At 40.0% G+C, this 25,422-nt stretch overlaps 1 protein-coding gene across 6 annotated transcripts in view; it reads left to right on the forward strand.

The window, feature by feature from the left end:
• The window catches only part of ANO4 (anoctamin 4), a 201,939-nt gene that overhangs the window by 52,147 nt on the left and 124,370 nt on the right, over positions 1-25,422 (forward strand). For all 6 annotated transcript variants that reach the window (XM_074575938.1, XM_074575927.1, XM_074575917.1 and 3 more), the window contains exon 2: positions 8,934-9,140. In XM_074575938.1, the coding sequence (XP_074432039.1) occupies positions 9,071-9,140 (70 nt within the window). In that variant the 5' untranslated portion in view covers positions 8,934-9,070. The remainder of the gene's footprint in view (positions 1-8,933; positions 9,141-25,422) is intronic.

Genomic DNA, 25,422 nt, shown 5'->3' on the forward strand with positions numbered 1-25,422 from the left:
TATAGAGAGAGTGAATCAAAAGCCGGAATATCCAATCCACAGAAATTCTGCCATTCTTGCAATATTTTTCCCTTTGAATCTCTTTTGAGCACTTTCTGTAGTCACTTTTCAACATAATGCTTAAAATATTTCTATGAGAGTTTTCTTCAGGACAGTTGAAATATTTCATCTTGGTTGGACTTCTTGTTTTCAGTATATTTTGTTTTATTATTTCGATGTGTCTTGCTTTCTGGTTTTAATTTTTATGTTTTGAATTATTTCTTACTATTTGTATATTACAGTAACATTCACTGATGATGGATATTACAGATGGTGTTTCAGTAATTGAAATGATAATTGTTTTTTGGATTGCTCAGATGCAACTGGTATTCTAATTCATAATTTGTATTCTATTTGATATGCTAGATTACATTTTTCAAAGTGTGAAGTCATTACAAAATAAAACCCCAGGATACTCCACTCTAGATAAGGTCAGATTTATTTTCCAAACAAAATTTTTGACAGCAACTCTTGACTTTGGGACAAATTCTTTTTTTTCTAACAAATTGACTATTTTTTGATAGAGAAACATTCTACTGAAAATGTTTTGTCAGTCTCAGTTTTTGATTTCTATTGTGTCTATCAGGTTTCATGATAAGGTGTTCTTTCTTACTGCTATTTTCATACTGGGGAAAGCAAAGGAACTTTTTTTATTATTTTTTTCTTTTTTTTTCAAATTGCTCTTCACAACACATGAGGTTGTAATAGTAGAAGTCCAATTGTAACAATAAGGTAAATCAAAGTAGATACTAAGACAAACAAAAAGAGAAACATAAGAAACACAAAAACGCAGGCAACCCTGGTAAGAATTCAATCAGCTGGGATGGTGACAAACAACAGTGATTGCAGCTTGCTGGGCGAACTGAAGCGGGGACATATTTTAAACACAATTGTTAGGCGTTTGTCCCAGTAGCCTGGAAAATATACCAGCATATACGCAGTGTAAAGTGTGTGTTCTTTTTGTGTAGAGGAACTGAATAATGAATTGTTAAGACAGAAATAAAAATACAAGACTCTTAAATTAATCAAATTAATCACCTTGAGGGGAAAAAAGTTTCTTCTATTCACCCGAGCTTATATGACTTGCATAGGTAGCACCTTGTGTTCGGCACCATGGTGCTGCAACATGCCCATGCCAATCACCAATAAGTCAAGAGCAACCAAAGAGAGCTTTATATTCACTTAGCTAAGCTTTTCTCTTCACTCATGCCCAAGGAAGACAAGTGGTTTTTCAGACTGTCATGTAGACCATTAAAGTAGGACTATTATGACTCTCTCCAAGACATTTTCACGACTTCGGGTTGTTATCTTGCATCTCTGTGAGCACTACGGGAGTTTTTCAGTCATGCTAGATAATCACTGTTGAATGCTAGCTGCTTGTAATGTAATAAACCACCTTCGGGGCTATAAAAACAACCCTTTGATGGTGGGCCTAAGGTAAGTATGATCTTTTTATTCATTAGGACTTTGAGAGATTTAAATTAACACTGTCTCTGGATGCAGTTATACCACAGGTAATGTAGCCACTTTTACAGGGGAGAATAAGCTATTCTGGCCTAAAGCACATTTGCAAGTGTAAACCTATGTCCCCCTGGAGTCTGCAGCTCTTTAACTGTTAATTTCTACATCAGTGCAGATAAAGCTGCATAAAATCAGTGTGTACACAAGCCCCTTCTTCATGGAGTCCTGGTTCTAGTTCAGACATGCCTTTGATCACAGTTCAAAATGCGTATCCTAAACACCACCAGTGACTGGCAGGGATGGGATGATGCTGTCCTCCTCCCGTTGAAGGAGGGTAATTCAAAAACAAAATGCAGTGACAAGCAATACACACCTTTGTGAAGATTTATTTTGCTGATACAAAAGGGCTGTACAGTGATGCTCTTACAGAAGAGACAAACATGAGACCTAGAAAGCAAATGAAGTGGAAAAAATGCAATATACAAATGAGAGAAATAATGCGGTATTGCTTTCTGGAGCCTTTGCTTGACATGGGGACCTTGAGCAGGTGGGTTAGGAGGGAAATCCCTGATTCACTAGAAAATTGCCTGAAGAGCTGGCAAATGTGACAGGAGGCAGAGCCTGTCTACAAGTATCTTGGGGCAAATGAAATTATAAGAGAAAGAACAAAACCAGAAACATCATTGTGCCACTGTGTAAATCCTTGTTGAAGGCACAGCCTGAACACCATGGTGCTACTTCTTGAAACTTTGTTAATGAGCATTTCAAGTCTTCATTTCTTGAAAAAGGAAAGGAAAAGGAGTGACCAGGGATGACTGGAGGTATACAACAGCTTACTGGGGAGGAGCAATAGTATAAACCAGATCTCCTAAGCCTGGGAATAAAAACAACAGAGAGGGGATATGACAGAGCTCTGTAATATCATGAGTGAAATAGAGAGGTAAAGGGAGGTGGTCATTGATAATCTCTTTCAATACAAAACTTTGGGGGTGACATGTTTCAGACAAGAAAAAAGAGCTATTCCTTCACAGGCTGTATATTTAAGCTCTCTGGTTTCTTTCCATGGAAAATTGTGTATGCTAAAAATTTACATAAATTCAGAAGGCAGGTGGACAAAATTTTTGATAGAAAATGGGGAAAAAAGTAACATTTAGGGAGCAGTTTCTGAAACTACTATGGGTCTTGAAGATCCTGTCATCTTTCCAATATTTGGGAGGGAATAGGGGACAAGACCATGCAAAGCCTCAGAAAACTGAACACATGTAATTTATCAAGATGCCCATTGTTAAGTCTTTCTCTCCAGCCAGTCCAGTTCCAGGGAAGTTCTGTAACTAGCAGCTTTTTTGTTTCCTTATTTAAAGGTTTGCCATGGTGGGTTGTTTGGGTTTTTGGGGGGGTTTTTTGTTTTTGTTTTTTTTTTACTTCTGATGTATTTTCAACATTTTTCAAAGCTATACTTTAAGCATAATCTAGGTTTAGATACGATTTAATGGCTCACTTGTTGCCAATGGCAAGGGACTCAATGCTGTGTCAGACAGGTGATATTTAAACTTCTGAAAAATGATTTAATCTAATGTGGAAATCGTAATGTTGTAACATTTTCCCCCAAGGTGTAGAGTAAGATAGCCATGCTTTTCTGGATGTATTTGTTACCTAAGTAGGGCATGGGCTGGGGGGGGGGGAAGGAAGGAAACTGCCTTCAGACTGTGCTTTCAGACACGTGTACAGAGGGCAGCAGGTGAATTTTTCTCTCGTGCTCATTCATTTCCACCTAGGATTCAGAGCAAGCAGAAGAGTCCGTCATGGCACCAAGCATAGCTGTCTCTCTGCTGAGTCTCAGATGAAACTGGGTTTGCATGAGAAACCTTTTACATTGCTTGCCTTTCCTCAGCTCCCCCTTATCAAGGCTAGCTTCAAAATGTGAAAAAGCTGAAGCTGTTTGCAGAGCATCATTGACTTTAATGGGAAATGTGGCAATTTGGCACAAGGTGAAGAAAGGGTGCTTAGCTTTTTAAGGTGAACAAATTAGCTGACTTTCTCTCTTGCTGGGTGTAAAAGCTGAAAGGAACTAAATATGCAATTTGCACACTTACACACTGCACCTTAAAGCCTCATTTTCTGCTCTCTGCCCATGCTTCCAAAGTGCTTCCTTATGACCTTGCTTAACTGTGCCTTGGTGGCTGCAGGCTTTCCAGAGTTGCTTTACGTCTCGTGGCCCTAGATGACATTGCAGCTGAGATTCTCTTCCTCACTTCTTGCTATGTGTGCTGCCCCTGCGCTTGCTCTGCCTTGAAAAGTGCCTTGAAGAAAGGGTCTACCTCAATCTGCTGCTAAGGACTCAGCATAGGGCTGAAACAGAATTAAAAAACCCCAACCAATCAAAAAAACAAACACACAAAAAACACCCCCAAAAAAACCCCAAACAAAACAAACCAAAAAAAAAAAAACCACATAAAAGAGTGAAACAGCTGAGGTAATTTGTCTCCAATGTGAGCACTGATGCTCTGATGATACCAAACCAAAAAGACTTACTGCACCTGCCAGCAGCAGTTTGTTATCCCAGAGAAGGTCTACAAAGTGGGTCAGGGCACTTGAGGCTAATTAAGCACTGTTAGCTGATGGATTGTTTATACAGCTTTGTAACTCTGCGTGGCATTATTATTGCTTATTCATGTTCATATCACCTCCAGCTAGAGACAGACACATCAGGAAGGAACCTATAAATATATGCTTGTACCCCATAGTGGTACAGGGTGGAACAGAACTGGGGCTGACTGAAACCTGATGGTTGCTACAAGAGGGTGCTTCCCCAGATGGAGAGATGTCTCACTCCCAGCACAGTATAACTGGGATACAGTGCCCTGCTGACCCCAGTTCTGGCACTGGAGCCATCTCCACCAGTACTGTAGGACTGCGCTATGTTCAGTCAAATAGTGTAGATGTGCTGGATGAGGTCCACTGGGTGCAGGTGTTTCTCCGTGCAGAGGTGTGTGGTGCACAACACCTGCTAGCCAGTTATATCCAGAGAGAGACCAGATCTTGCTTTTCTATGTACATTTCTTTTGTTAAACTAGAAGTCTGCAAAAATGTAAGACAGTAACATTGCAGTAAGCTGCGGTATTACCTTATTTTCATGTGGGCGAAAGTCCTTTTAAAAGAGAGATTGGCAGTTGAAAAGACATCCCAAGATAACATGCAGCTAAGATATGACCAAAGTAGATGCCCCATCAGATGCCTTGGTAGAGTGGCTTCTGAGTAGTGCCAGATGTGGCCGTTCATCACTGTAACATCTGACAGGCCAACAAAACAAATATCACCGTCACATAAGACTGCATGCAGGCACACTCTAGTATTTTCTACTTTTAGTAATTTCTCTCCCCTTTTTCTTTATGTTTTATTTTATTGCTTCCTGACCTGGAAGTACTTTAATGTTCTCATATGCAGGTTTTATCTGCAGCATTAAAAATTCTTTAGTGTCATAAGCATACAACCACTTTATAAGATGCAAGATATGCTCAATGTGAAAGAAATGCTGCTTTGGAAAAATTTATAATAAAAAGACATAGCTGGGAGCAATAAAAGTTAGCCAGAAGCAGGATAGAGGCTGCTCTTCCTGCTGGCAGACTGCAGAGCTGAGATATGTTGGTAGGAAGGGAGCGAAGGTGTTTCTGTTTCATGAACCTGCAAGCTCAAACAGAGCCATCAGAGGAGAGCAAAAGGGCAGCAAGAAGAGCAGCTCTTCATGGAGGCAAGTAGCTTGTATAGGAAAAAAAGATAGAAATATAGGTAAGGAAGAGAAAGGCATGTGAAGATTTGAAATTATAGAGAAGGATTTTTGCTGCATGGAGGAAAGGAAAAGAGCTGATACATGTGATACTTGCAGGTTCAAATCTCATCCAGCTTCAAAACACTAAACTTCTACTTCCCACTGTTAAACATTTGATTAGCAGACAGCCAGGTGCAGGTGACAGAACCCTGTCCAGAAGCCAGTCCTCCCCAGGGAACAGTCAGCTGTGGCTATTGGCCAGTATTTAAGTCTTTCACATGACTTTGCACTGCAGCCCTGGGTTGAAATGGTGCTCGTGATCCATTATATTAAGCCAGATGGACTGGCAGAAGAAACTCCTGGGGTTTGTAGCATCCATGCTGCCTGTCAGGGCACGCCAGGGCATGCCATGCTACTGAGGCTGCCAAGCTCACTTAAAAATGACCATGCTGCAGGGACAGGTACCGTCAGAAACCATGCAGCCAGGCATGCAATGACATTGGGATTTTGGTGTCAGCAGCTATATAGTCAAGACCAAAGGCAGGAGAAAAACTGCACCAAACACAGTAAATTGGAAACCCTGTCTGCAGTGTACTGCGGGAGAACTTGCCTTTCTTTCTAGATGTCTTGTGTGGGTATTGTCATGCTGCAAAAAGTAATCGATGTAAACTTTAACATCTACTCTTCAGAGAGCTCAGTGCTGTTTTATCGCATCTCTGATCCACAAACCCCAGGATTCGTCAGCAGTGTGGGTTATTTGCAGGAAGAACAGAGGGAGTTTGCTCCAGAGTCTGCTTAGTGCCAATAGTTCACCAGGTTTTCATCTCCCACAAGCTGCATGCGTTATTCCCAATAGCTTTTCTACTTCTGATTCGCCTTCCCTTTGTCTCTGCTTTTCTGTGTGTTATCTCGGGATGTATTTTTAACTGACAATATCTCTTTTAAAAGGACTTTCACCCACGTGAAAACAAGGTAATACCGCAGCTTACTGCAATGTTACCGTCTTACATTTTTGCAGACTTCTAGTTTAACAAAAGAAATGTACATAGAAAAGCAAGATCTGGTCTCTCTCTGGAAAAATCTGAAATGGTAATTAAATAAGGACACTTGCATCTTTGTCCTGTACCTGGTTCTCACAAAAATAATGGAAATTCACTCTCACAGTCAAGAGAATGTCTTGTGTGAAGAAAATAATTGCAGTGGCAAGGAGAGTACGGTGAAGAACTCCCGAATATATTGGTGACACAGCTTTGGTGTGAACTGTGGTAGTTTTTGAGCACTTTAACATTTTAGATGTCCAAAGAATAATCTGTAAAATTTCCAATAATGCTGGCACATTCTTCCTCAGTGTAGTTTGATGTTATAATTTTATAGCAGCTCTCTTGAGTGGAAGAAACAAAAGGTTGCATATAACCAGAGTAAAGTTGTTGATTGAGCATAATTTTGGATCTGATCAATCTGCAAATTTTGTATTTCTTAGGAATAATGATCCGGCTGCGGTATCCTTTATTTTGATGTCTGAAAAAAAGTGCTGCACAAATAGTTTAGGAAGCTGAGTCACAGCTGCACAAGAGTGCAGTTTTTGGAACATGAAGAAGCAATTTACTTGAACCTCAGAGAAATGTAGCAGTCAGTTCACGTTTGGAACAAGTTCCTCAAATAGATTGCTCATTTCATGATGAAATGAAAGCACAGTCTTACTGAGATCCAGCTAGTAAGTATGTGCCTATGCCAGGTTCATGTTTAGCATTAGTAGAATAACTTACGATTCCACTGTGAGCTTCAGAGGGATGGTTGTATTAAATGATATGATAACCAATGCTGATGCTAAAAGGAAATAGTTGTGGTTAATTATTTAATGCCTTAGGGGTAATTGCAGAATATTTTGAACATCATGAGGTTCCAGTGGCTGCACAAGACGGAAAAGGCTCATTTTACAGCTGGGACTTAGCTTTGCACTGTTTGAAGCCCCTTATGGCTAAGCTATTTGACTAACGTGGTCAAAGAAATGTGCTGTCCAGGCATCCTCATTGTCATTCTGCTCACATGGATTATGGCACTGCCTTTCCCAAGATGAATCAACTGAATAAGGTGACTGGGATTTGCTGTCTGTGCTAAAGAAGATGTGATTTCAACAGTGTTTAGAAACAGCCAGCAGTTACGTTAGCCCTGTAACGAGGAGGTGTGTGAGCAGTTTCTGCAGGAGAGTCCTCGTCCCTTCACAGTTCCTGCAGGAGATCAGTTCTGGTGAAGTGCAGCAAAATCAGGTAGCAAGCGTGCAGCTTCGATGGCGAATACACAAAGCTGTCTTAAAGGAGAGCAATTCACACAGCCCTTCCTCACATGTGCCACCCCACTGTTTTCACTATTTGCCTACAAAAGTGGCTCCTCTCTTCCCCTTGGTAGTGTATTATGGATCAAAGCGTATTAAGATTTCAGAGTCTCAAAACCTCTTTCATGACCTGGAGGTTCACATACATTGACTTTCAGTGGAACTAGAGGAGCAGAGTCATTAAGGTGTTCTTGGATATTTTAGTGAAGGACTCCTTTCACAGAAATGAGCAGTCTAATCAATAATCAAAATCAATGATTTTGAATGACTGCAACTTACAACGTGCTTACACTATCCACATTTCCAGTTTTTAGGGCCTGCTTTTCCATCTGCTTCTCAGTTTGCCCATTTATATCTGGTTAGGTTTTTTCGTTTGTTTCTTAAAACAGAGTGGTTGCTGATAAAAGCAATAAGTGTCACAATTAAATTAAGTGTAAAACCGTAGCATAAAATTATCATTCAGCTTTGTTGCCCAAAAGAGATTGTCTAAAGGTTTTCACCAGAGTATGCTGAGAGTAATTCAAATGAAGTTGGAGCAATTGCATCAATGTGAACATAAGGAAGTCAGACTCAGCTTTTTTTGCTGTAAGATAATATTTCTTTCTAAGACTGTACGATAGACACATAGGAAATTTCAGCTTTCCTTTTCTCTTTGGAAAAGTAAAGCCTGTTTTTCATCACAATTTCTATTTAAAAATTGGCTATGTGACAAATTTGAGAATGTTTGGTGAGAAAGACAATTTCCACTGTTGTAGGTAATGTTTCACAGGACTGGTGAAAGTGGAATTGTTTTTCAAGCTTAAGGTCATGTTATTGTTGCGTGTAGCCTTACACTTTTCCTCAAAACAGACCTTTATTTTTTTTCCTTAAAAGCTAGTTACTACCTGAAGTGTAGCATCTTTTCCATATGATGAGTCTTCCTAACACTTGTGAATGCTCAGAAGAAAGGAAATCATTATTGCCAAGTTCTAGTCTGTGGATCAGAAAACTGTCATTTAATAAATTCTGTGGTAGTTACCTCATTAATATCATTCCATGTGAGCTGTGTGGGTTTTTTTAAGGCATGGATGATGATTCCTCCTGTAGGCCAGTAATGCAGTAAACCATGACTGTGTAGTAATCTAAATAACTATTAGTGTGGCTGACTCTGATGTCTGCAGCACAGCAGCAAAGATGTTCACGTTTTTCATTGTCATAGAAAATTCATGTTTTTATAGTTTTCTTTCGTTTCAAGAAGGGTGATACAGCTCCATTTTTAACCCTGCAATTTTTTATATTTTAGTTATTCCATGCTGGTCTCTTGTATCTAACAGTACTAATTCTTATTCCTGTCAGGTATAAGTTTATCTATTCATGGGGCTGAAAAGCGTGCACAAATCTGTCAGAGGAGAACTGCAGCAAGCTACCCAGTGTCACAGCGTCCGCCCGTGGTCGGGCATCCTTCACTCCCACAAGTCAGAAGGTCAATAAAAATGGAAGCCTCGTCTTCTGGATCTAGTATTTCAGCAGTCACTGGTGGAAAAGCAAAAACCCATCAGCCAGGTAACAGATTTGGCTTGACAACTTTTTCCGTTCTGTTTCTTGTGTAATGTGCCATGATGTTGTGAAGCTGGTATCAATAATCAATGCTTGCATGGAGGTCAATCTGTTGATCATCAGAGCTATCGAATGATGTTTTGTCTATGTTTGGTACATTTTTGTCAGTTATAGATTGTAGGGAGTAACAACATTTGAGACAGTTGAGAGTGGGAAATAAGAATGTAAGTTTAATCATAAAAAAAAACCCATACAACACGTAGTGGTGTCCAGAAGGTTAATGCAGAGAGAGCTTTGGGCTATTGTTTTTTAATACTATTCCCCTTATGCATGTTTAATTTTGATGAACCCTGAGCTAATGGCAATGCTCTGGAGGCTACAGGCATTCCCTGTGGAACTCAGTAATTGACACTAACGTTGGTTTTGAACTAAGGCACAATCCAGGGCGTAGTTCAAAGTCTTGCTGCTAGAATGCAAACAAAAACTCTAGATCCGAAGGAGATTTTACAACATACATTAACTGGTTAACAAAATGAAACTTTTTAAAAGAAAGACAGAATCTCCTGGGAGCCATCAGAGTCTAATTGACATCATGAGTTCATCCGTTGTTATGTTAATTGCCAGAGCTATTTTAGAAGTATCTTTTCTTATAACAGGGGAGTACATTTGTGCTGGCCACCTTCAGTCATTCTTCACAGTGAAAATTAAACTCCAAATTTCTTTCCTGAGTAGACCAAATTAAGGCTACCCATGAAGTCAGTTTTGTAGCTTCTATATTGAAGGGTCTCAATAATCCTCCAGTGTTGCTGCCCAGGAAAGGGCACGATGCACCCTGTATGCAGCTACTTGGGTGCTGCACGGCAGAGCCTGTTTGTGTGAAACAGTTCTGCCTGCAAACCCTGAGCATGCTTACGTTACCTTGCAGACCTAGTAAATGGCTTAATTTTTATAGAAGTTGAAAATTTAGAGTATTTATTGTGGGTTGCTATGCAGGTCTACTGCCATGAGTTTCATGCACCCATACTGTTTAGTCACCGTAATCTTTGTCAACATAGATTAATTAAGAATTTACAGTGAGTCATAACCATATGCTTTGTTTATTTCAGTTCCTCTGTTCACTTGTTCGTCCTTCTATTTTTTCAGTTTCTGTTTTTTTCTTTCAAGTACAGAAATTGCTACTACCAAAACGTTGTTGTTGCTAAAGATATATAATCATGACTGCAGCATGTTGAAAGATTGACAAGTAAGCACCGCATCACAGTTTGTGAAAAAAGTATCTTGAATATCCACAATAACTATATTCATTTTGAGCTATTACACATTCTACATCTATGTGTTGATAGATATAGCCCATGCTTTATACTAATTAACATACAAGGACTGTATGCTGGCTTCTGATTGAGAAAAAGATCCCTTTTTAGGTAGACCACAGACATTTCCTAAAATGGAGCTCATTAGTGAGCATCGTTTGGATGATGATTCTCTGAGGAATTTATCTCTCAGTATGGTCATATGAGATTAGTTTTGTCTATCATATTCTGCTCTTTAGACAATAACAGCGTCTGCGACTTACAGAGAACATTCTTGGCAGCTTAGTTCAAGGAAGCATTTGGTATTATGAGCTTCACTGAAGTTAAGAGGAGTTAATAGTATCCAGAACCTTAAAGGCTGCAAATTTTTAGAAATATGTTGTATGACAGGAGTCTTCTCTTAACCAACTTACAGTGTTGTTTCATCTGGAATGAAATAATGTTTTTGTGATTTGGATTAGTCTTTTTAATTCTCTATAAGAACCCTAGGTTTGTCTCTGTGTCCAGGTTAAATTGTAACCGTATGCAAGTAGAGTTTAAGAACGATTATAGTCATGCAGCAATCATAATAAATAGCACTCCTAAGAAAAAAATTAAATTTAAACCTAAAATCATGTTATTCATTCTTAGTCAGCCACACATTAACAGCTGTGGCTTCATAAATAATTAGCCTAATACACTAGTTGACCAATGGCAGTACCTTATCTAAGGCTGTACGTTATAAATAGTTTGGTATTTTGGAGAGAAAATGTTCTGACGTATATTAATTACTCAGGTAACAGATCTTCCACCACCATTTTCCAAGATATCCTCCTGCTGTTTCATACAGTAAATTCCTCAGGTTTTTGTTCAGTCTAATTTTAAATAGCTCATACAATTTGGGTTCTTCTTTCCATCGGAGTGCTGTTCTCGCAGTCAAGTAGGTCTCGCTGCTGGAGTAATATACATTACACTCAATCTGAAATTTCCTTTGTACTACTCCAACCATGAAGACAGTCTGGCATAATAGATTGTACAGAAGGTTATTGTAAGGATTTAAAATGGTTTTTCTAATTCTTATCAATCAGAGAGTTTAGAACCATGGAAAGAAAAGATTGTTGATAAAATGACTTAGAGTTAAGAATGTATTTTTTCCCTTTAATGGCACAGTGCTTCTGTTTTCTGCATACCACTTTGTTTCCCTTGGCCACTTTTCTTCTTTCCAGACTGACACCTTTAATTATTTATCACGAATTCTTTTTAATTGACAGCTGTTTCCTTTGACTGAAGTTCATAGGTAACTACATGCCAAGGAGGAGGAGCTATAGATATTGTTCAGTGTTACAGCACTCCTTTTCAGCTTGCTCCCCTGACAGTTTTATTTGTAGCTGGTAGGGAGCCTGAGGCTGATGGCTTCTGCTGTTACCCGGGGTGTTAGAGTGGCGAGTGAGCAGTAAGTTGTCTGTAATAGGCCTTATTAAAAAAAAAAAAATTAAAAAAATTGTCTGGTGCAAGCTTGCAAAGAAGTAGTGCTCAGCCACAAGCAGAACCACAACTTCTGAGTTCTGATTTTAAGCAGATCAGAAGGTATCAAGCAACTGAAGCAAAACACAGAGGAAAATGGAGAAATGAGTGGAAGAAAATTACTGTTAAAGGTGAAGACTCCTCATACCTTTGCAGGTGCACCAGTACAAGGGAAGGAAGTTCCTCTTAGAAAGGAGAAAAGCAAAGACAAGTAAAGCAATCAGATGGTACGTTTAGATGCAATGATATTAAGGCAAATACGCATTCCTTACAGAATCAGGGAGGGACAGTATTTTTAGTTCTGAGAAACCTACAGTTATCATCTCCCAGTTATGCGAGCAGTTCTGGTATATTGCGGCTAATGGGGTACAAGGCTACTGAAGTATAGGGTTCAAAGCACTTTGGGCAAACCTTTGGCTGCTGTAAATTGCTTTACCTCTCCTGAAGACGGTTTATGATTGATGCGTCTGTGGTGCACACAGGAGGCTTATTTTAAAAGTGATGGTAATCAGCATTTAGGTTGTCTGTAAGAGCAGCAGAACCAAGTACTGAACAAGCCTAGAGGAGGTTAAACTGTCATGCCAGTCTGTTCCCTCAATGCCAGGGTTAGGCAAATCTGGGGACAAAAAAAATTCTGGCCTCGCTTCTGATGGTGTTGCACCTTTGCTATGGAGTACACAGGACTTTAGTTTCTGGGTTTCTGCCTGCTCTTTCCATCGATACTTCCATCGATACTCTTTATTCCAAATCAGGACAATGTTGCCTTACTTCCTTCTGTTGGTGATGAATTCCTTTATTCTCAGACTTGGCAGAACTTGTTAAACTTAGTTTCTCTAGGAGTCATTAAATTTGCTGGCTGTGGAAAAATTGCCTTATTTGATAAGTCTAAGCAGCAGTAAAGTGAATTCTGCCATTGTGTGAAACTCTGAGATCTTCTTAGGTCTTCTCTACTTACAATGCTCGCTAACAATTTTTTGTTACCCATTTTGTAATAACAGGGATTCAAAGATTCCCCAACAAGATTTTCTTTCTCTGTGCTTCCTGTAAAGGCCTCTGGTTAAGCCTTAATGCATTTTGAGTTTTATACAGAAGTGAATAATGTAGATATTCATTTATGTCACTTGGATAGATTAGATCTGCAGGAAATCTACACATCCAACAGGAAGGGTTGTCTTTGAAATCATTGCTTTCCAGAATTTAGTAAATATGTAAAGAGTCTTCACTCCAGAAAACACATAAAAATATTCTAGAAATTTATGCTTTCACGAGTATGCTATTCAAAAAGATCTCCTTCAAAGCCAAAGAACGGTACGTTTCGGAATGGAGAACTCTTACTTCCTGAAATGACATAGGCATATCCATGATATTCGGAAGAACTTTATGTTCATTTGCAAGGAAACACCTACTGAAAGGACTGGTTTCTGGCATTACAGTGGAAGTCTAGTGGGGTCATTGGATTTCAGTGAGAATCTTTTTTCAGCTACCTGATAGGTATGTTACAAATATTAAAGGAAGATAGGTTTGCCTATAGGCATGCTTTTCTTTACTTTTGGATCCTCTTTTTTTTGTTACTCATCAAACTGTAGCATTTTTATTGATGCCTGTAGTGATTGGGCATGAAAATAAGAAAGAAGAGCTAGTGGTGTTGGCCAACAGAACTGACTTGGGAGGCAAGGAAAAATGCATGGTTCTTGAAACTGTGGCAATCAAAATTAAAAGAAAAAAGGAAATGTATGTTTAATGAGCTTAGTCATAACTTAATGAACTTTGAGTCATCAAGGAAACTAGAGCTGAGTTTTTAAAAAATGATAATTTACTGTGCAAAAGTTATCCTTTTCTCATCATAAAATGCACACATGCTTGTCAGCATTCACATTTGGTTGTGAATGGTCTTTAGAAGATCTGTGTTAGTCAGATGTGATGTGTTGGTTAAATCACATTGTCTTTCCTTTGCTGACTGGCAGGACATGTGGCATACATCTCTCAGATTAAAAGAATAAACTGCAAATAATTCTGCGAGAAAGCCCTGTCATGCAAATGTTTCTTGGCAGCAAAAGCATGCATGGCGTAGGAGTGACTGATGGAAACTCACCTGAAAACTTGAATTCACTCTGACAGTAGTGCTGTTATCTTACTTGCCTAACATTGTTAAGGGTGCAGTCTTCTTCAATACGCCTTCTAGTGGGTGTATATAGAACTTCCTCCCATGTGGAATGAACCATGGAAAAAGCAAGCAGGTTTCAAAAAAGTTTCATATTCCCTTCATTAAGCTAATTTTCATATTATAAAAAGATATGTTTACAAGAAACATCCCTATGCAGAAGGGAGATTATTGTCAAAGAAACCAGACTGCATACTTAACTTTTCACTTTATCAACAGCCTGTGTTCAACACAATGCGAGCTTGATGTACCGAATAGATTTTCTCCCATGTCTGTACCTCAAGCGTGAGCTGGAAATACCTCCCTGCTGAACACAGAGACAGCTCATTCTCCTGACTGTTGGTGCTCTGGAGCCTCTGCAAAGCTCCTAAAGAGAGGAACAGTCTGCCTCAATCACAATGAGTACCTTTTGTCACTAGGCCGAGTGACAGGGTGTCACATGGTGACTATGCAGTATTTTGAACTTAAGAGCTGAACTAGCTAGCAGATGATGCAGAGCCTGAAATCTTCTATCACTTTGCTTAGTCATTCAGCCCATTTCATTCATCAATTTACTTTTCTAGGGCAAAAGCCACTTCTTTGAAAACTCCTGTTCCTAAGCTAAAGTCTACTAAAATGTTCGTTCTACCCGTTTGAAGAAAAGTTTTGCAAACAGCATGTTAAAAAAAAAAAAAAATGTAGAAGATACAGCGCTGTTTTTTTAATGCTAACTATCTTGTTTAGTTTAAAAATATTTTATTTAGGCAGAAATTGCATCTCTGTCTATCAATTTGTGCTGTACGTGACACACACAAGTACTGAACCTTCCTGGGACCTGTGCATGCCCTCAATAAGGGGCTTCAAAAATAATATTAATAATTTTAAGTGCTGACTTTGAGGGTGTTCTGCTTCTCTGGGGACTCTGGGGAGTATGTATTTTTAAACTCAACTCTTTTCAAAGACTTATTTTTTCTCCCTTTCTGCTTTGATCAGTCCCCTGTTTGCTATTGTAAAATGATCTTTCATTCACTTTTGGAATCAATTATGTATGGTTACTTTAAAATCAGTACAGCTCACCCTCAGATTTTGGCTCTCCTAGCTGTTGTTAAGTTTACAACATGCAGTCGCCTCACAAAGGCTGCAAAATACCACTTGCTCTGGATGTTTTCGATTCTTCCATCCTCAGTGAGTTTCCTCTCTAGGGCAAACTTGTCCAAAATAGGAACAGGCAGCCAGGTGTGGCTTAACACCAAACAGGGAATATCGTTGATCCCAAGGCAAGGTTATAATGTCCCGAGACCAGTGTACCATGATTGTCTTAAAACAATTAAGAAAATTCTTTACCACTTTAGCCTTTGCTGAAGGAAACAGACAAAATATGTAAAATTTTGCAATGCTTCTGGGAGAGTAATGACCCATTTTATTTAAAAAATAGTTTATCATTCAAGAAGCAGTGAGAGAGACTTTGAATAATCAGTTATTATGTTCCTGTAACGCTTGACTGAAAAATGTGGCTTTTTCTTAGCTCTATAGTTCTTGCTAAAAGGGGGCTTAGTATTATGTAAGCCTCTATTTCTAATGTATTCCAAGAAAAGATTATTGCAGGTAGACTGTCAAAAGTTGGAACAACTAGCTTCTACTTTGTCAGAGATGCTTTTCAGATCAGAAAAGGGTTTTGACTGTAACAGGGCTGCACGGTGTTACTAATTTCCACAAAAGGTTGGTTCCAGTCCAAAAGATGTCCTAACACCAAGCTTGCTGGTTCATTCTGAAATCTCAAAATTAAGCCAGACCTTTCTTTATAATTAAAAAAAAAAAAGGGTGGGGGCTTGCTCCTTGGGTGAGTAGATATGATACAGGTAAGTGCACCTAGGCACTAAAACCTACTAGAAATTCCAACCAGTGCAATGTACTGAGGTGCCAAAAAAAGCCCAAAACCTCAAAAGAATTGCACCCAAAAGAAAACTCAAAAACACAGTTTACAGCAGGCATAAGGGCAGCAGCGAAGCAAAGGTGGCATCATTTTTGATTTGTTCCTTGCTCCTGAAGAGAACTCCCTTTGGGTCGTGCAGACCGCTGCCCTTCCCTGTGCCATGAGTGGCTGGATGTCTCAGGGAAGCAGAGTTGTTCCCTGCATTCTGGATAACTCCACAGAGGCACAATGTTTGCTAGTCACATCCTTGGGGTATGCAGTTCCGTACCATGCTATGCTTTAGGGGCCCAATGGAGCACAAAGCATATGCATTTTTGAGGTCTTCATTACTGATAACATCCAGTGTACTTAAAATAGAAAAAGGGAGATAGCACTACAGTTCAGTACTTTATTTAGACCTTGATTTAGGAACGTACCTAGCACAGGAGAGGAATTTAGCACCTGTTAGACTGCTGGCATAAAGAAGTAACCTGCACTTCCATGAGGCTGGAAGGTTTTAAGGGTCATCAAAACAGCACGTACTTTCAAGGCCCTTTGTACTGCCAGAATACCTGAAAATGGTGACCCTTGCCATTCAGAGGTTCTCCTACTCTGCTTAGTGCCAATTACTGAAAATAATCTCTTTTGGATAGGTATCCTGTGTGAACAGCCCAAAACTAGTCCATGCATTTTAACAACAAAGTGCTCTATTTCTTCTGTTGGTAATTATAATAGGTTGCAGGGCTTTTTAAGAAAGGCCAAAGGCACCAGTATTAGGGGCAGGATTCCTGCTGCTTGTGAGGTACTCTCAAAGACAAAAAACTGAGAAAGAATATTTTTACGCAATCAGTATATAAATATTGCCTCCATTCTTTAGCTCTAATTTGTAACTGAATGATGATGTTTACCTTAACTCTCCCTAATTAGGTCTCCACATGCTCAGACTGGTAGGCTGGAACCATATCCTCTCCCTATGATAGACCAGGGTGGAATTCACTGCTCCACCCTTGGTTTCTCTACAGGAAGGTATATTTCATGGGGTCAGCATGATAGCTCTTGCCTGAGGTGAAAGTAAGAAAGGCTTTGCAGTGACAGTGAATTTTGGAGCTTCATGGCCCCTGGCCTGGATGTTAGGGGTTATGATCGCACTGCAACTGAGGAGCAGGCCCGTTGCGTCACAAAGGCTGGAAACGAGACAAGTAAAAGCAGGAGGGAGGAATGTGATGCGTACCTGTTAGCTCACAAGGGACATTGCGTATAAAAGGAACAGCTTTGTAGAGGAAAGGGGCATTGGCAGACATGAATCATTATCATCTAGATGAAACCTTCCACTCCAGAGATCTATAAATCTCTGCAAGTTGGAAGGGTCAGATTGGGGATAGACTCCTTGCCCTCTTCATATTCCCTTTGCCTAAGCAACTGCTGTCAGAAATAGGATCCTGTGCTGGATAGACTTCTGTTCTGCTATCCTGTCTTTAGGATAACCATTTTCACATTCCTATGCTATGTTCATTCCTCAGCAGTCTCAGGACAGCTGAAGTTCCCAAAATGGTTTAGCTGTTGATGCTTTCTGTGGAAATGAATTACCAGGATGTGTTTAGACTGTGAAGGCAGCAATAGGCTATGGTATAACGTGAGTCTGTACAATTGGTTGTTATATTAAAATCCACCTAGAAGAGACATCTGGTATCTTATAAAAGCTGTCTTGATGTCCCATGTTATAATGAAGTAAATCTTCAGTGCCCTGAAGTTATCTGTTAGGTCGTGCCTCTTATCCCTGTGCAGTCAGCTTTTCTGCTTGTCTCATCAGTAAACTGCTAGCTTGAGAACTGGGAAAGCTTTTTGCAATAAACAGTTTATTCAGCAAATGTTTTCTCCCTCTCCTCTTTATGAATTCTCTGCTGACAACTGATATTGTTAAAGGTAGACGTTAACTAAAGGATTTATCATTCACAAGTAGTTAGATTTTGCAAACATGGACAAACGTTTGAACATATGTGATAGTGATGTTTGATAGCTATGTTTTGTATGTGTACTCACAGTGTAAGAGGAAAGAAGTAGAACTAAACGACAGTAATTCCTACTGTCATTTCTGTGTAAATAAGAGTAGTAGGAAATGGGCTGAATTGTTAGTCCATTTAGATCTCAGACTTCTTTCTAGATTCTCATTTGCAACATACAGCTGTGCAGAAATGTCGCTGCTTAGTTACTGTGGCTTTGTGCTGTTTTCAGACTGTCCCCTGTGGATCCCTATCCCAGGCATTGTGGGACCTGAAAAAGGATAGCTTTGTTCTCACTAGGAGAGTACACACTTCGGTGCTCTATCTCTTTGTATTATCAGTGATAGGGGGTAGGTTCCAAAGCCTCATTGTGCAACAGTCTCTCTACTGATCATATAGGGGTCTGCATAAGGGCCATTTAGAGCCAGGCAACTGGAAATATTAGACATAGGAATATGTGACATGCTGACATGCTCTGCTTGGGGCTTCTGTGTGGACATTTGGATCCTTTCAACTCTCAGAACATTGAGGCATCCTTTGAGCATAGATGGGAAATCATGGACTCATAGAATGTTTCGTGTTGGAAGGGACCTTAAAGATCATCTAGTTCCAACCCCCCTGCTGTGGGCAGGGACACCTCCCACTAAACCAGGTTGCACAAAGCCCCATCCAGCCTGGCCTTGAATGCTTCCAGGGATGGGGCATCCACAACTTCCCTGGGCAACCTGTTCCTGTGTTTCACTACCCTCAAAATAAGAATTTCTTCATAGTATCTAATCCAAATCTACCTCTTTAAATGGAAAACATTTAAAACCTTTACCCCTCATCCTATCGCTACACTCAATCCCTGATAAAGAGTCCCTCCCCATCTTTCCTTTAGGCCCCCTTTAAGTATTGGAAGGCTGCTGTAAGATTTCACTGGAACCTTCTCTTCTCCAGGCTGAACAACCCCAACTTTCTCAGTTTGTCTTCATAGGAGAGGTCCTCTAGCCCTCTGATCATCTTCGTGGCCCTCCTCTGGACTTGCTTCAACAGATCTATGTCCTTCTTGTGTTGAGGGCTCCAGATCTGGACACAATTCTCCAGGTGGTGTCTCACAAGAGCGGAGTAGAGGGGAAGAATCACCTCCCTCCACCTGCTGGCCATACTTCTTTTGATGCAGCCCAGGATGCGGTTGGCTTTCTGGGCTGCAAGGGCATATTGCCGGTTCATGCTGAGCTGCTCATCCACCAACACACCTAAGTTCTTCTACTCAGGGCTGTTTTCAGTCCATTCTCCACCCAGCCTGTATTTGTGCTTGGGATTACCCCAACCCGCATGCAGGGCCTTGCTCTTGGTCTTGTTGAACTTCATGAGGTTTGCATGGGCCCACCTCTGAAGACTGTCCAGGTCCCTCTGGATGGCATTCCTTCCCTCCAGTGTGTCAGCCACACCACACAGCTTGTTGTTATCATCAGACTTGCTGAGGGTGCATTCAGTCTCACTGTTCATGTCGCCAACAAAGATGTTAAATAGCACCGTCCCCAGTACCAAGCCCTGAGGAACGCCACTTGTCACTGGTCTCCACTTGGACATCGAGCCGTTGACTGCAACTCTTTGAGTGTGACCATCCAGCGAATTCCTTATCCACTGAGTGGTCCATCCATCAAATCCACGTCTCTCCAATTCAGAGACAAGGATGTTGTGTGGGACATTGTCAAATGCTTTGCACAAGTCCAGATAGATGATGTCAATTGCTCTTCCCTTATCCACCAAAGCTGTAACCCCATTGTAGAAGGCCACCAAATTTGTCACATGCAATTTGCCTTTAGTGAAGCCATATTGCTTGTCACCAATCACCTCCTTATTTTCCATGTGCCTTAGCATAGTTTCTAGGAGCATCTGCTCTATGATCTTGCCAGGCACAGAGGTGAGACTGACTGGCCTTCCCCAGGTCTTCCTTTTTAAAAATGGGCGTTGTTTCCCCTTTTCCAGTCAATGAGAGCTTCGTCAGACTGCCATGACTTCTCAAATATGATGGATAGTGACTTAGCAGCTTCATCCGCCAGTTCCCTCAGGACCCGCGGATGCATCTCATCAGGTCCCATGGATTTGTGCACCTTCAGGTTCAGAAATGAAGAAGAAAGAGTTTGTGTCCTTTTGCACAGCAGTCCAATGGTTTGGGTGCTTGTCCTTGTGTGAGACCTAGATTATCATCTCTCTGCAGCTGTTGTCTCATTTGAACTTGCTGCTTAAGAGATGCCTCCCTGTTGATGATAAGAGCAAGGTGTTGGCTTTGACTGCCCAGCGTTCATTCTGGGTAGTGACAGAATCAGAAGTGCAAGAATTGAGAGCTAGCAGGACCCTGTCCCTGTAGCCTGGTGTTTGGACTATTTTGCTGGGAGAAGAGTTTTTCAAGATGTGGCTTTGCACCAAGGGATATGCATCCATTTGTCTGTGGAAAAGGTGTACACAGCATGACAGAGAGACAGAGAGCGAGAGCAGAATGTAGGACTCCCCCCTTCTCTGTAGTTTCTTGGCTGAGTGGACTTCTCTGCATCTGATGCCAGCCAGGGTTTAATGGAGGGGAGAATGGATAACCATATGTCTTCAAAATACTAGTCTGTGGTAAGTTAATGTTAGGTGTTTAGAAATCCTCCCTTCACTACTTCTGTTCCTGAAAGATAAGAAAAGAGTTTGTATTAACATAATTAAGCATATGTCATGCCTTACAGTGTATTGAAATGCAAAGGGAAACTATTTTTAAATTGTCTTTCAAAAATAATTCCAGTATTGTTATTACCATACCCTTGACATGACCATGCACAGAGACAGTTACGGTATAGGTTCTTCATGTTAAATAGAATGATTTGGGGGTTGAATATTTTCTTTTCCTAACATTCATTGTACTTTCCTATGGGAAATGAAGTAGCCCTACGTATTTATTCCAATAACTTTCAAAGCATTGTTAAAACTAACAAGGCATTTTTGTGCTTTTACACTCGGCTTTTGATTCCTGGATACTAACATGCAGACACATTATTTTATCCATAATCCATGAGAAAACCATTAAGAGGAATGGTGTTTTCCGCAGAGTGGAAGATTTGATTAGCTATGCTGAATAGTGACAGAGTATACTCTTTTTTTAAAGGTACCAATTAGGACTATCAAGACTTATAACCAAGTCCCTACATATTTCTAGACATATCTACCAGGTCAGAGGTTTTTTAAAGGTCTGCAAATATTTACACAGGATACCTAATTTTTTCAGTCTTGGAAGTATATTGTGTGTTCATGCTCTTATGATGGAGTGCTTTGATATAAATCAGAAGTCTTTAAAGGCCTCTCTTTCAATGTGTATCATTACCTATTATTTCTAACTCTTCCAAAACCATCGATGTGCTTTGTAGAGAAATGGTGGCAAATCCCGTGACCAAAAAGTAGGGAAATTAGTAAAACCGGGGTCTTTAAGATACTCCCAGTTTGTCACCACAGGTACATATGCACAGGCACTACCATGCCACACAGAAGCTATTACAGATGTGGTAGACAGCTGGTCTTACCCTGATACGATGCACTATCTTAAGTATACAGATATGTCAACAAGTTCTCTAAAACAGAGAATTAAACACATGACTTTTCCTGTAATTCTCTTAACTGTGAACTTCAAAAGGAAGTCAACACTGGAAAAAAGCATCAAAATGAAAGAGAAAGGGAGCTCATCTTCCCCCACTTCTTGTAGAAATCTTGAAGTTGTGTTGAAGCTGTAAGGTGGCGGAAGCTTAGTGCTACTGGTAAGGAGCAAGGACAGAAGGAAAGCTTCTGCGTCGTGGTTTTGTTCCAGAAAGGAGTCAAGTGCTGGGCTGGTGGGCCAAAGAATTGCAGGTTGAAAACGGAGCCTTTTTCTTCTGTGCAGAGAAGGGGCAGCTCAAGGCAGGACACAGTATATGTTTCTGCACCATGTCCTGAGAAGATATTTCTGAAATAAGACATTCAGCCTTTGCCCTGACTTAAGTGAGGCTTTTGATGGGAAACTGTGTGGGTCCAAGGGAACTGCCTTCTTGTACAGGTGTATCTGCAGCCACCTTGCTTGTGTGCAGTAGCCCAGCTGGGATCGAGGCCTCAATGGGTTAACAGAGTTCTTAGGAGATGCAAGGACTGGAGGAGAAAAGGTGAGTATGACTCACCAGTGTTACTGCCCTGTGCACTGGCAGCTTGCAGAGCATCAGTGTTAACCTGGCCTCCCAAAATACCATCTGATGTTCCCAAACATTCTTGTTCTTAAATCTCTGTAGGGAAGGGAAAAATAGATCCTGAAAAATGCTGATATTGCATTTTTCATATCTGTTCAAGGGGAAAACAAACACTGAGAGAGTTATTCTTCATGATGCAAAACTCATTTCTGTGTGGACTCAGCCTGTGCTTTCAGGAACTGTTTCAGCTGTACGTGGAGAGGACAAACCCTTCCACCTGTACAAAAGAGTTGTAAGGAAACTCTGAAACTTCCTCTTCTTTGTTTCCTCTTTTTTGTCTCTATTGAGGAAGGCAGTATCTACACTACAGTTAGTCAAGAGGAAACAGTGTTTTATATTTAATATGAAAATGACCAGGATGAAATCAAATGATGCTGCTGATACTAATTTTTGGACCTTCATAATTACAGTCCCATAAATTATAATTGATTATGTTCTCAAAAATATGGCTCTTGACCACATATGTTTTAAACATACCTAATTTTTCCTTCTCCCACAACTATTTATTCCTCTGTTTCTTGTCTTTAATTGTTATGTGATATTTTATCTTATCAACAATACTTTGCCAGTGTGGAACTCTGCCCTATTGCACTTGACAGTTTTAAGAGCAGCAAGAAGAAATTGAATAATTTTAATATATGAAAATCTGTCTAATTTAATCACTGCAGCAAGATTGATGCGCAGAGTAACACTGGCATCCAGTTTATGCTGCAGGAGAGAAAAATGCTTAGGCAGAAAGAATATCACAATACTTTGCTGGTTTGGTGAGGAACCAAACAGAATAGGATTTCTTACAGAAAACAATCCGAGTTTCTCTCTGACCGATGTAGCAAAAGCAGCTTTCTTTTAAAGACTTGCTATAAGACATGCCAGCCTTCCACCTAATGATACATAATCAACTATCTCTGAGCCACTGCTTTCAGGCCAACTTTATGTTTCCAGGAAGGCATGTCTATATTAATATACACTTGGATAAATCCTATGACTCAAAGAATAGCTTCTTTTTTCTGATGCAATAATTGAACCAATATGTTTTTCATGTGTTAAGGTGCATTGTCCAGTGCAGCCATGGGATGGATGCTGGGGAGACCTACTGTGGTGTACGTTTTGTCTCGTTCCTGTCACAGAAAATACAATCCCAGAATTGAGATCAGTAAAGCTATTGATTTCTTGCGTGTATAGCTCTGACTACATGTACAAATAACGCTTTAAACAATTTCCATTTGAAACTGTGCTTTTACTGTGGATGACCTGCCTAGCACTTGCAGTGAGAACCCAGTAGAAAATGTACTTGTGGGAGGGTGATCCTTCACCCCATGTTGACCTGGGGTTGCCTTTAGTGAAAAGGGCACCATGCACAGCAGCTTTCTGCTTGTTTTAAAGAAGAGGCTCTGGTGGGAAGGAGAAACTTCTCTGTAGAAACCACAGACAGTACTTAATGTAGCAAAACAAAACTGCTCCTATTAAATATTCCCTGTTAGAGGTGGATGGGCCTGTGATAGGAGCATCTACCCACATGGCATACTAGTTATTTCCTACTCGTTTTTAATGTCCATGCTGAATTACAACCATTGCGAAAGTGTATGTTTGCTGACAAAATGATTAAAAAAAAAAAAAAAAAAAAAAATCACTATGCTGATAAAAGTCATTGGCTAGCTGTCTTTTCAGAAACATCTTTTGAAGCTGTAAATTTTTCTCTACATAAACTTCTAGAGCTGTAAACAAAACATTTGTTTGCACTTGCTGAGTTAACTGGACATGAGGGAGGGCAAAGAAGAGAGACTGATTTCAGAAAGCAACTGAGTCGAGTATTTCTATTCCGACCAATGAGCAGAATCCAAGTGGTAAAACTTCTCAAGAAGCCCTAGCTGCCTCAATGAATTACAAAGATCAGCTCTGTTCTCACACGTCCATTCAAAAATATGGAGAAAATATGAGCCCTTTATTTTGCATTGAGAAACAGCAGCACTTGTTCCATCAGTTAATTTTATATTCTTTATTTTGGTGCCAAATACTGAAACTATGTGTGTTTTTCTGTGTACCCAAATGCTCATGCTCAATTTCAGACAACAGTGTGAAGGGTATCCATTTGCAAATATGATTTGCACATCACAGGGCATGTATAAAAATGTTCAGCCTTTCAAAATCTGTCTCCAGGTGTTTACTGTGCAAGAAAATGGATACTTGCTTGTAAAGTTCATGTCTAAAAACCTGATTGTGATAATTGGCTAGATACTAAATACACGTAAGAAGGCCTCATCCAGCAAAGAACCTGAGTCTGTTCTTAATTTTAAGCAGACACAAAATCTTACTGCAGTGGGAATGACATTGTTTAACATTAGTACCATATTGACTACCTTGCTATGTAATTTGCTTATCTGATGCATGTGATCATTTTAATATTTAGAAGCATCTTAAAAATTCAGGTTTAGAACAAGCTATCTCATTCAGTCTTTAAAAATGAAATGCCTTTTTATAATCTTGCTTGTTTTCCTAATCTAATTAGTAGAAACCCTTCAAAACAAATAAAAGAAAACGTGTGCTATTTTATGCATTACTTTATGCATCGAGTACATCAGAATGAATGCCACAAGCTAATTTAAAATATTATTTCAGTTGAACTAAAACATCTCAGTAAGTTGAGAAAAATCTCAGACAGGTCTTTTAATAAAATCACATAAAATTTGGTAAATCTAATATTTATTTCACTTTAATTTGTATATGTTTATTTCTCATATTTCTATGGAAAGAGGGTATTTCCCTCCTAACCTCACAGGCTGTGCTGCTTAGAGTTTGCTCAGTGGGACTTGTCACTGATAAAGCACAAAACAGCAGCTGCTAAAGCAAGAAGGAAGTGCTAAAGCCAAGCTAGTGATCTCTCAATAGCAACAGTGACACCAGATACTGTCTTGATTTGTTGTGTTGGAGATGTGTGGTAAGATAAAGAAAATAAATCTCTTTTGGACATGGGAGAGAACACTCTGGCCTTTTCCAAAGAGCTGCTGGGCTAAAACTTCTGACTGCCAACAAATCGGCAATCATTAAGTTTGCAATCATAAGTCCACGACGACAATCATAAGTCCACAACCTGTCACCTTGGGGTGGTTTCTCTCAGCTAAAAAATGCAGCGCTCCCTCCTGCAAAATGGGTGCTGAGAGAGGGGGAGGAGGGTAGATGCAAATGTGCCCTGA

This window comes from Larus michahellis, chromosome 1 (genome assembly GCF_964199755.1).
Source record: "Larus michahellis chromosome 1, bLarMic1.1, whole genome shotgun sequence".
Lineage (NCBI taxonomy): Eukaryota > Metazoa > Chordata > Aves > Charadriiformes > Laridae > Larus > Larus michahellis.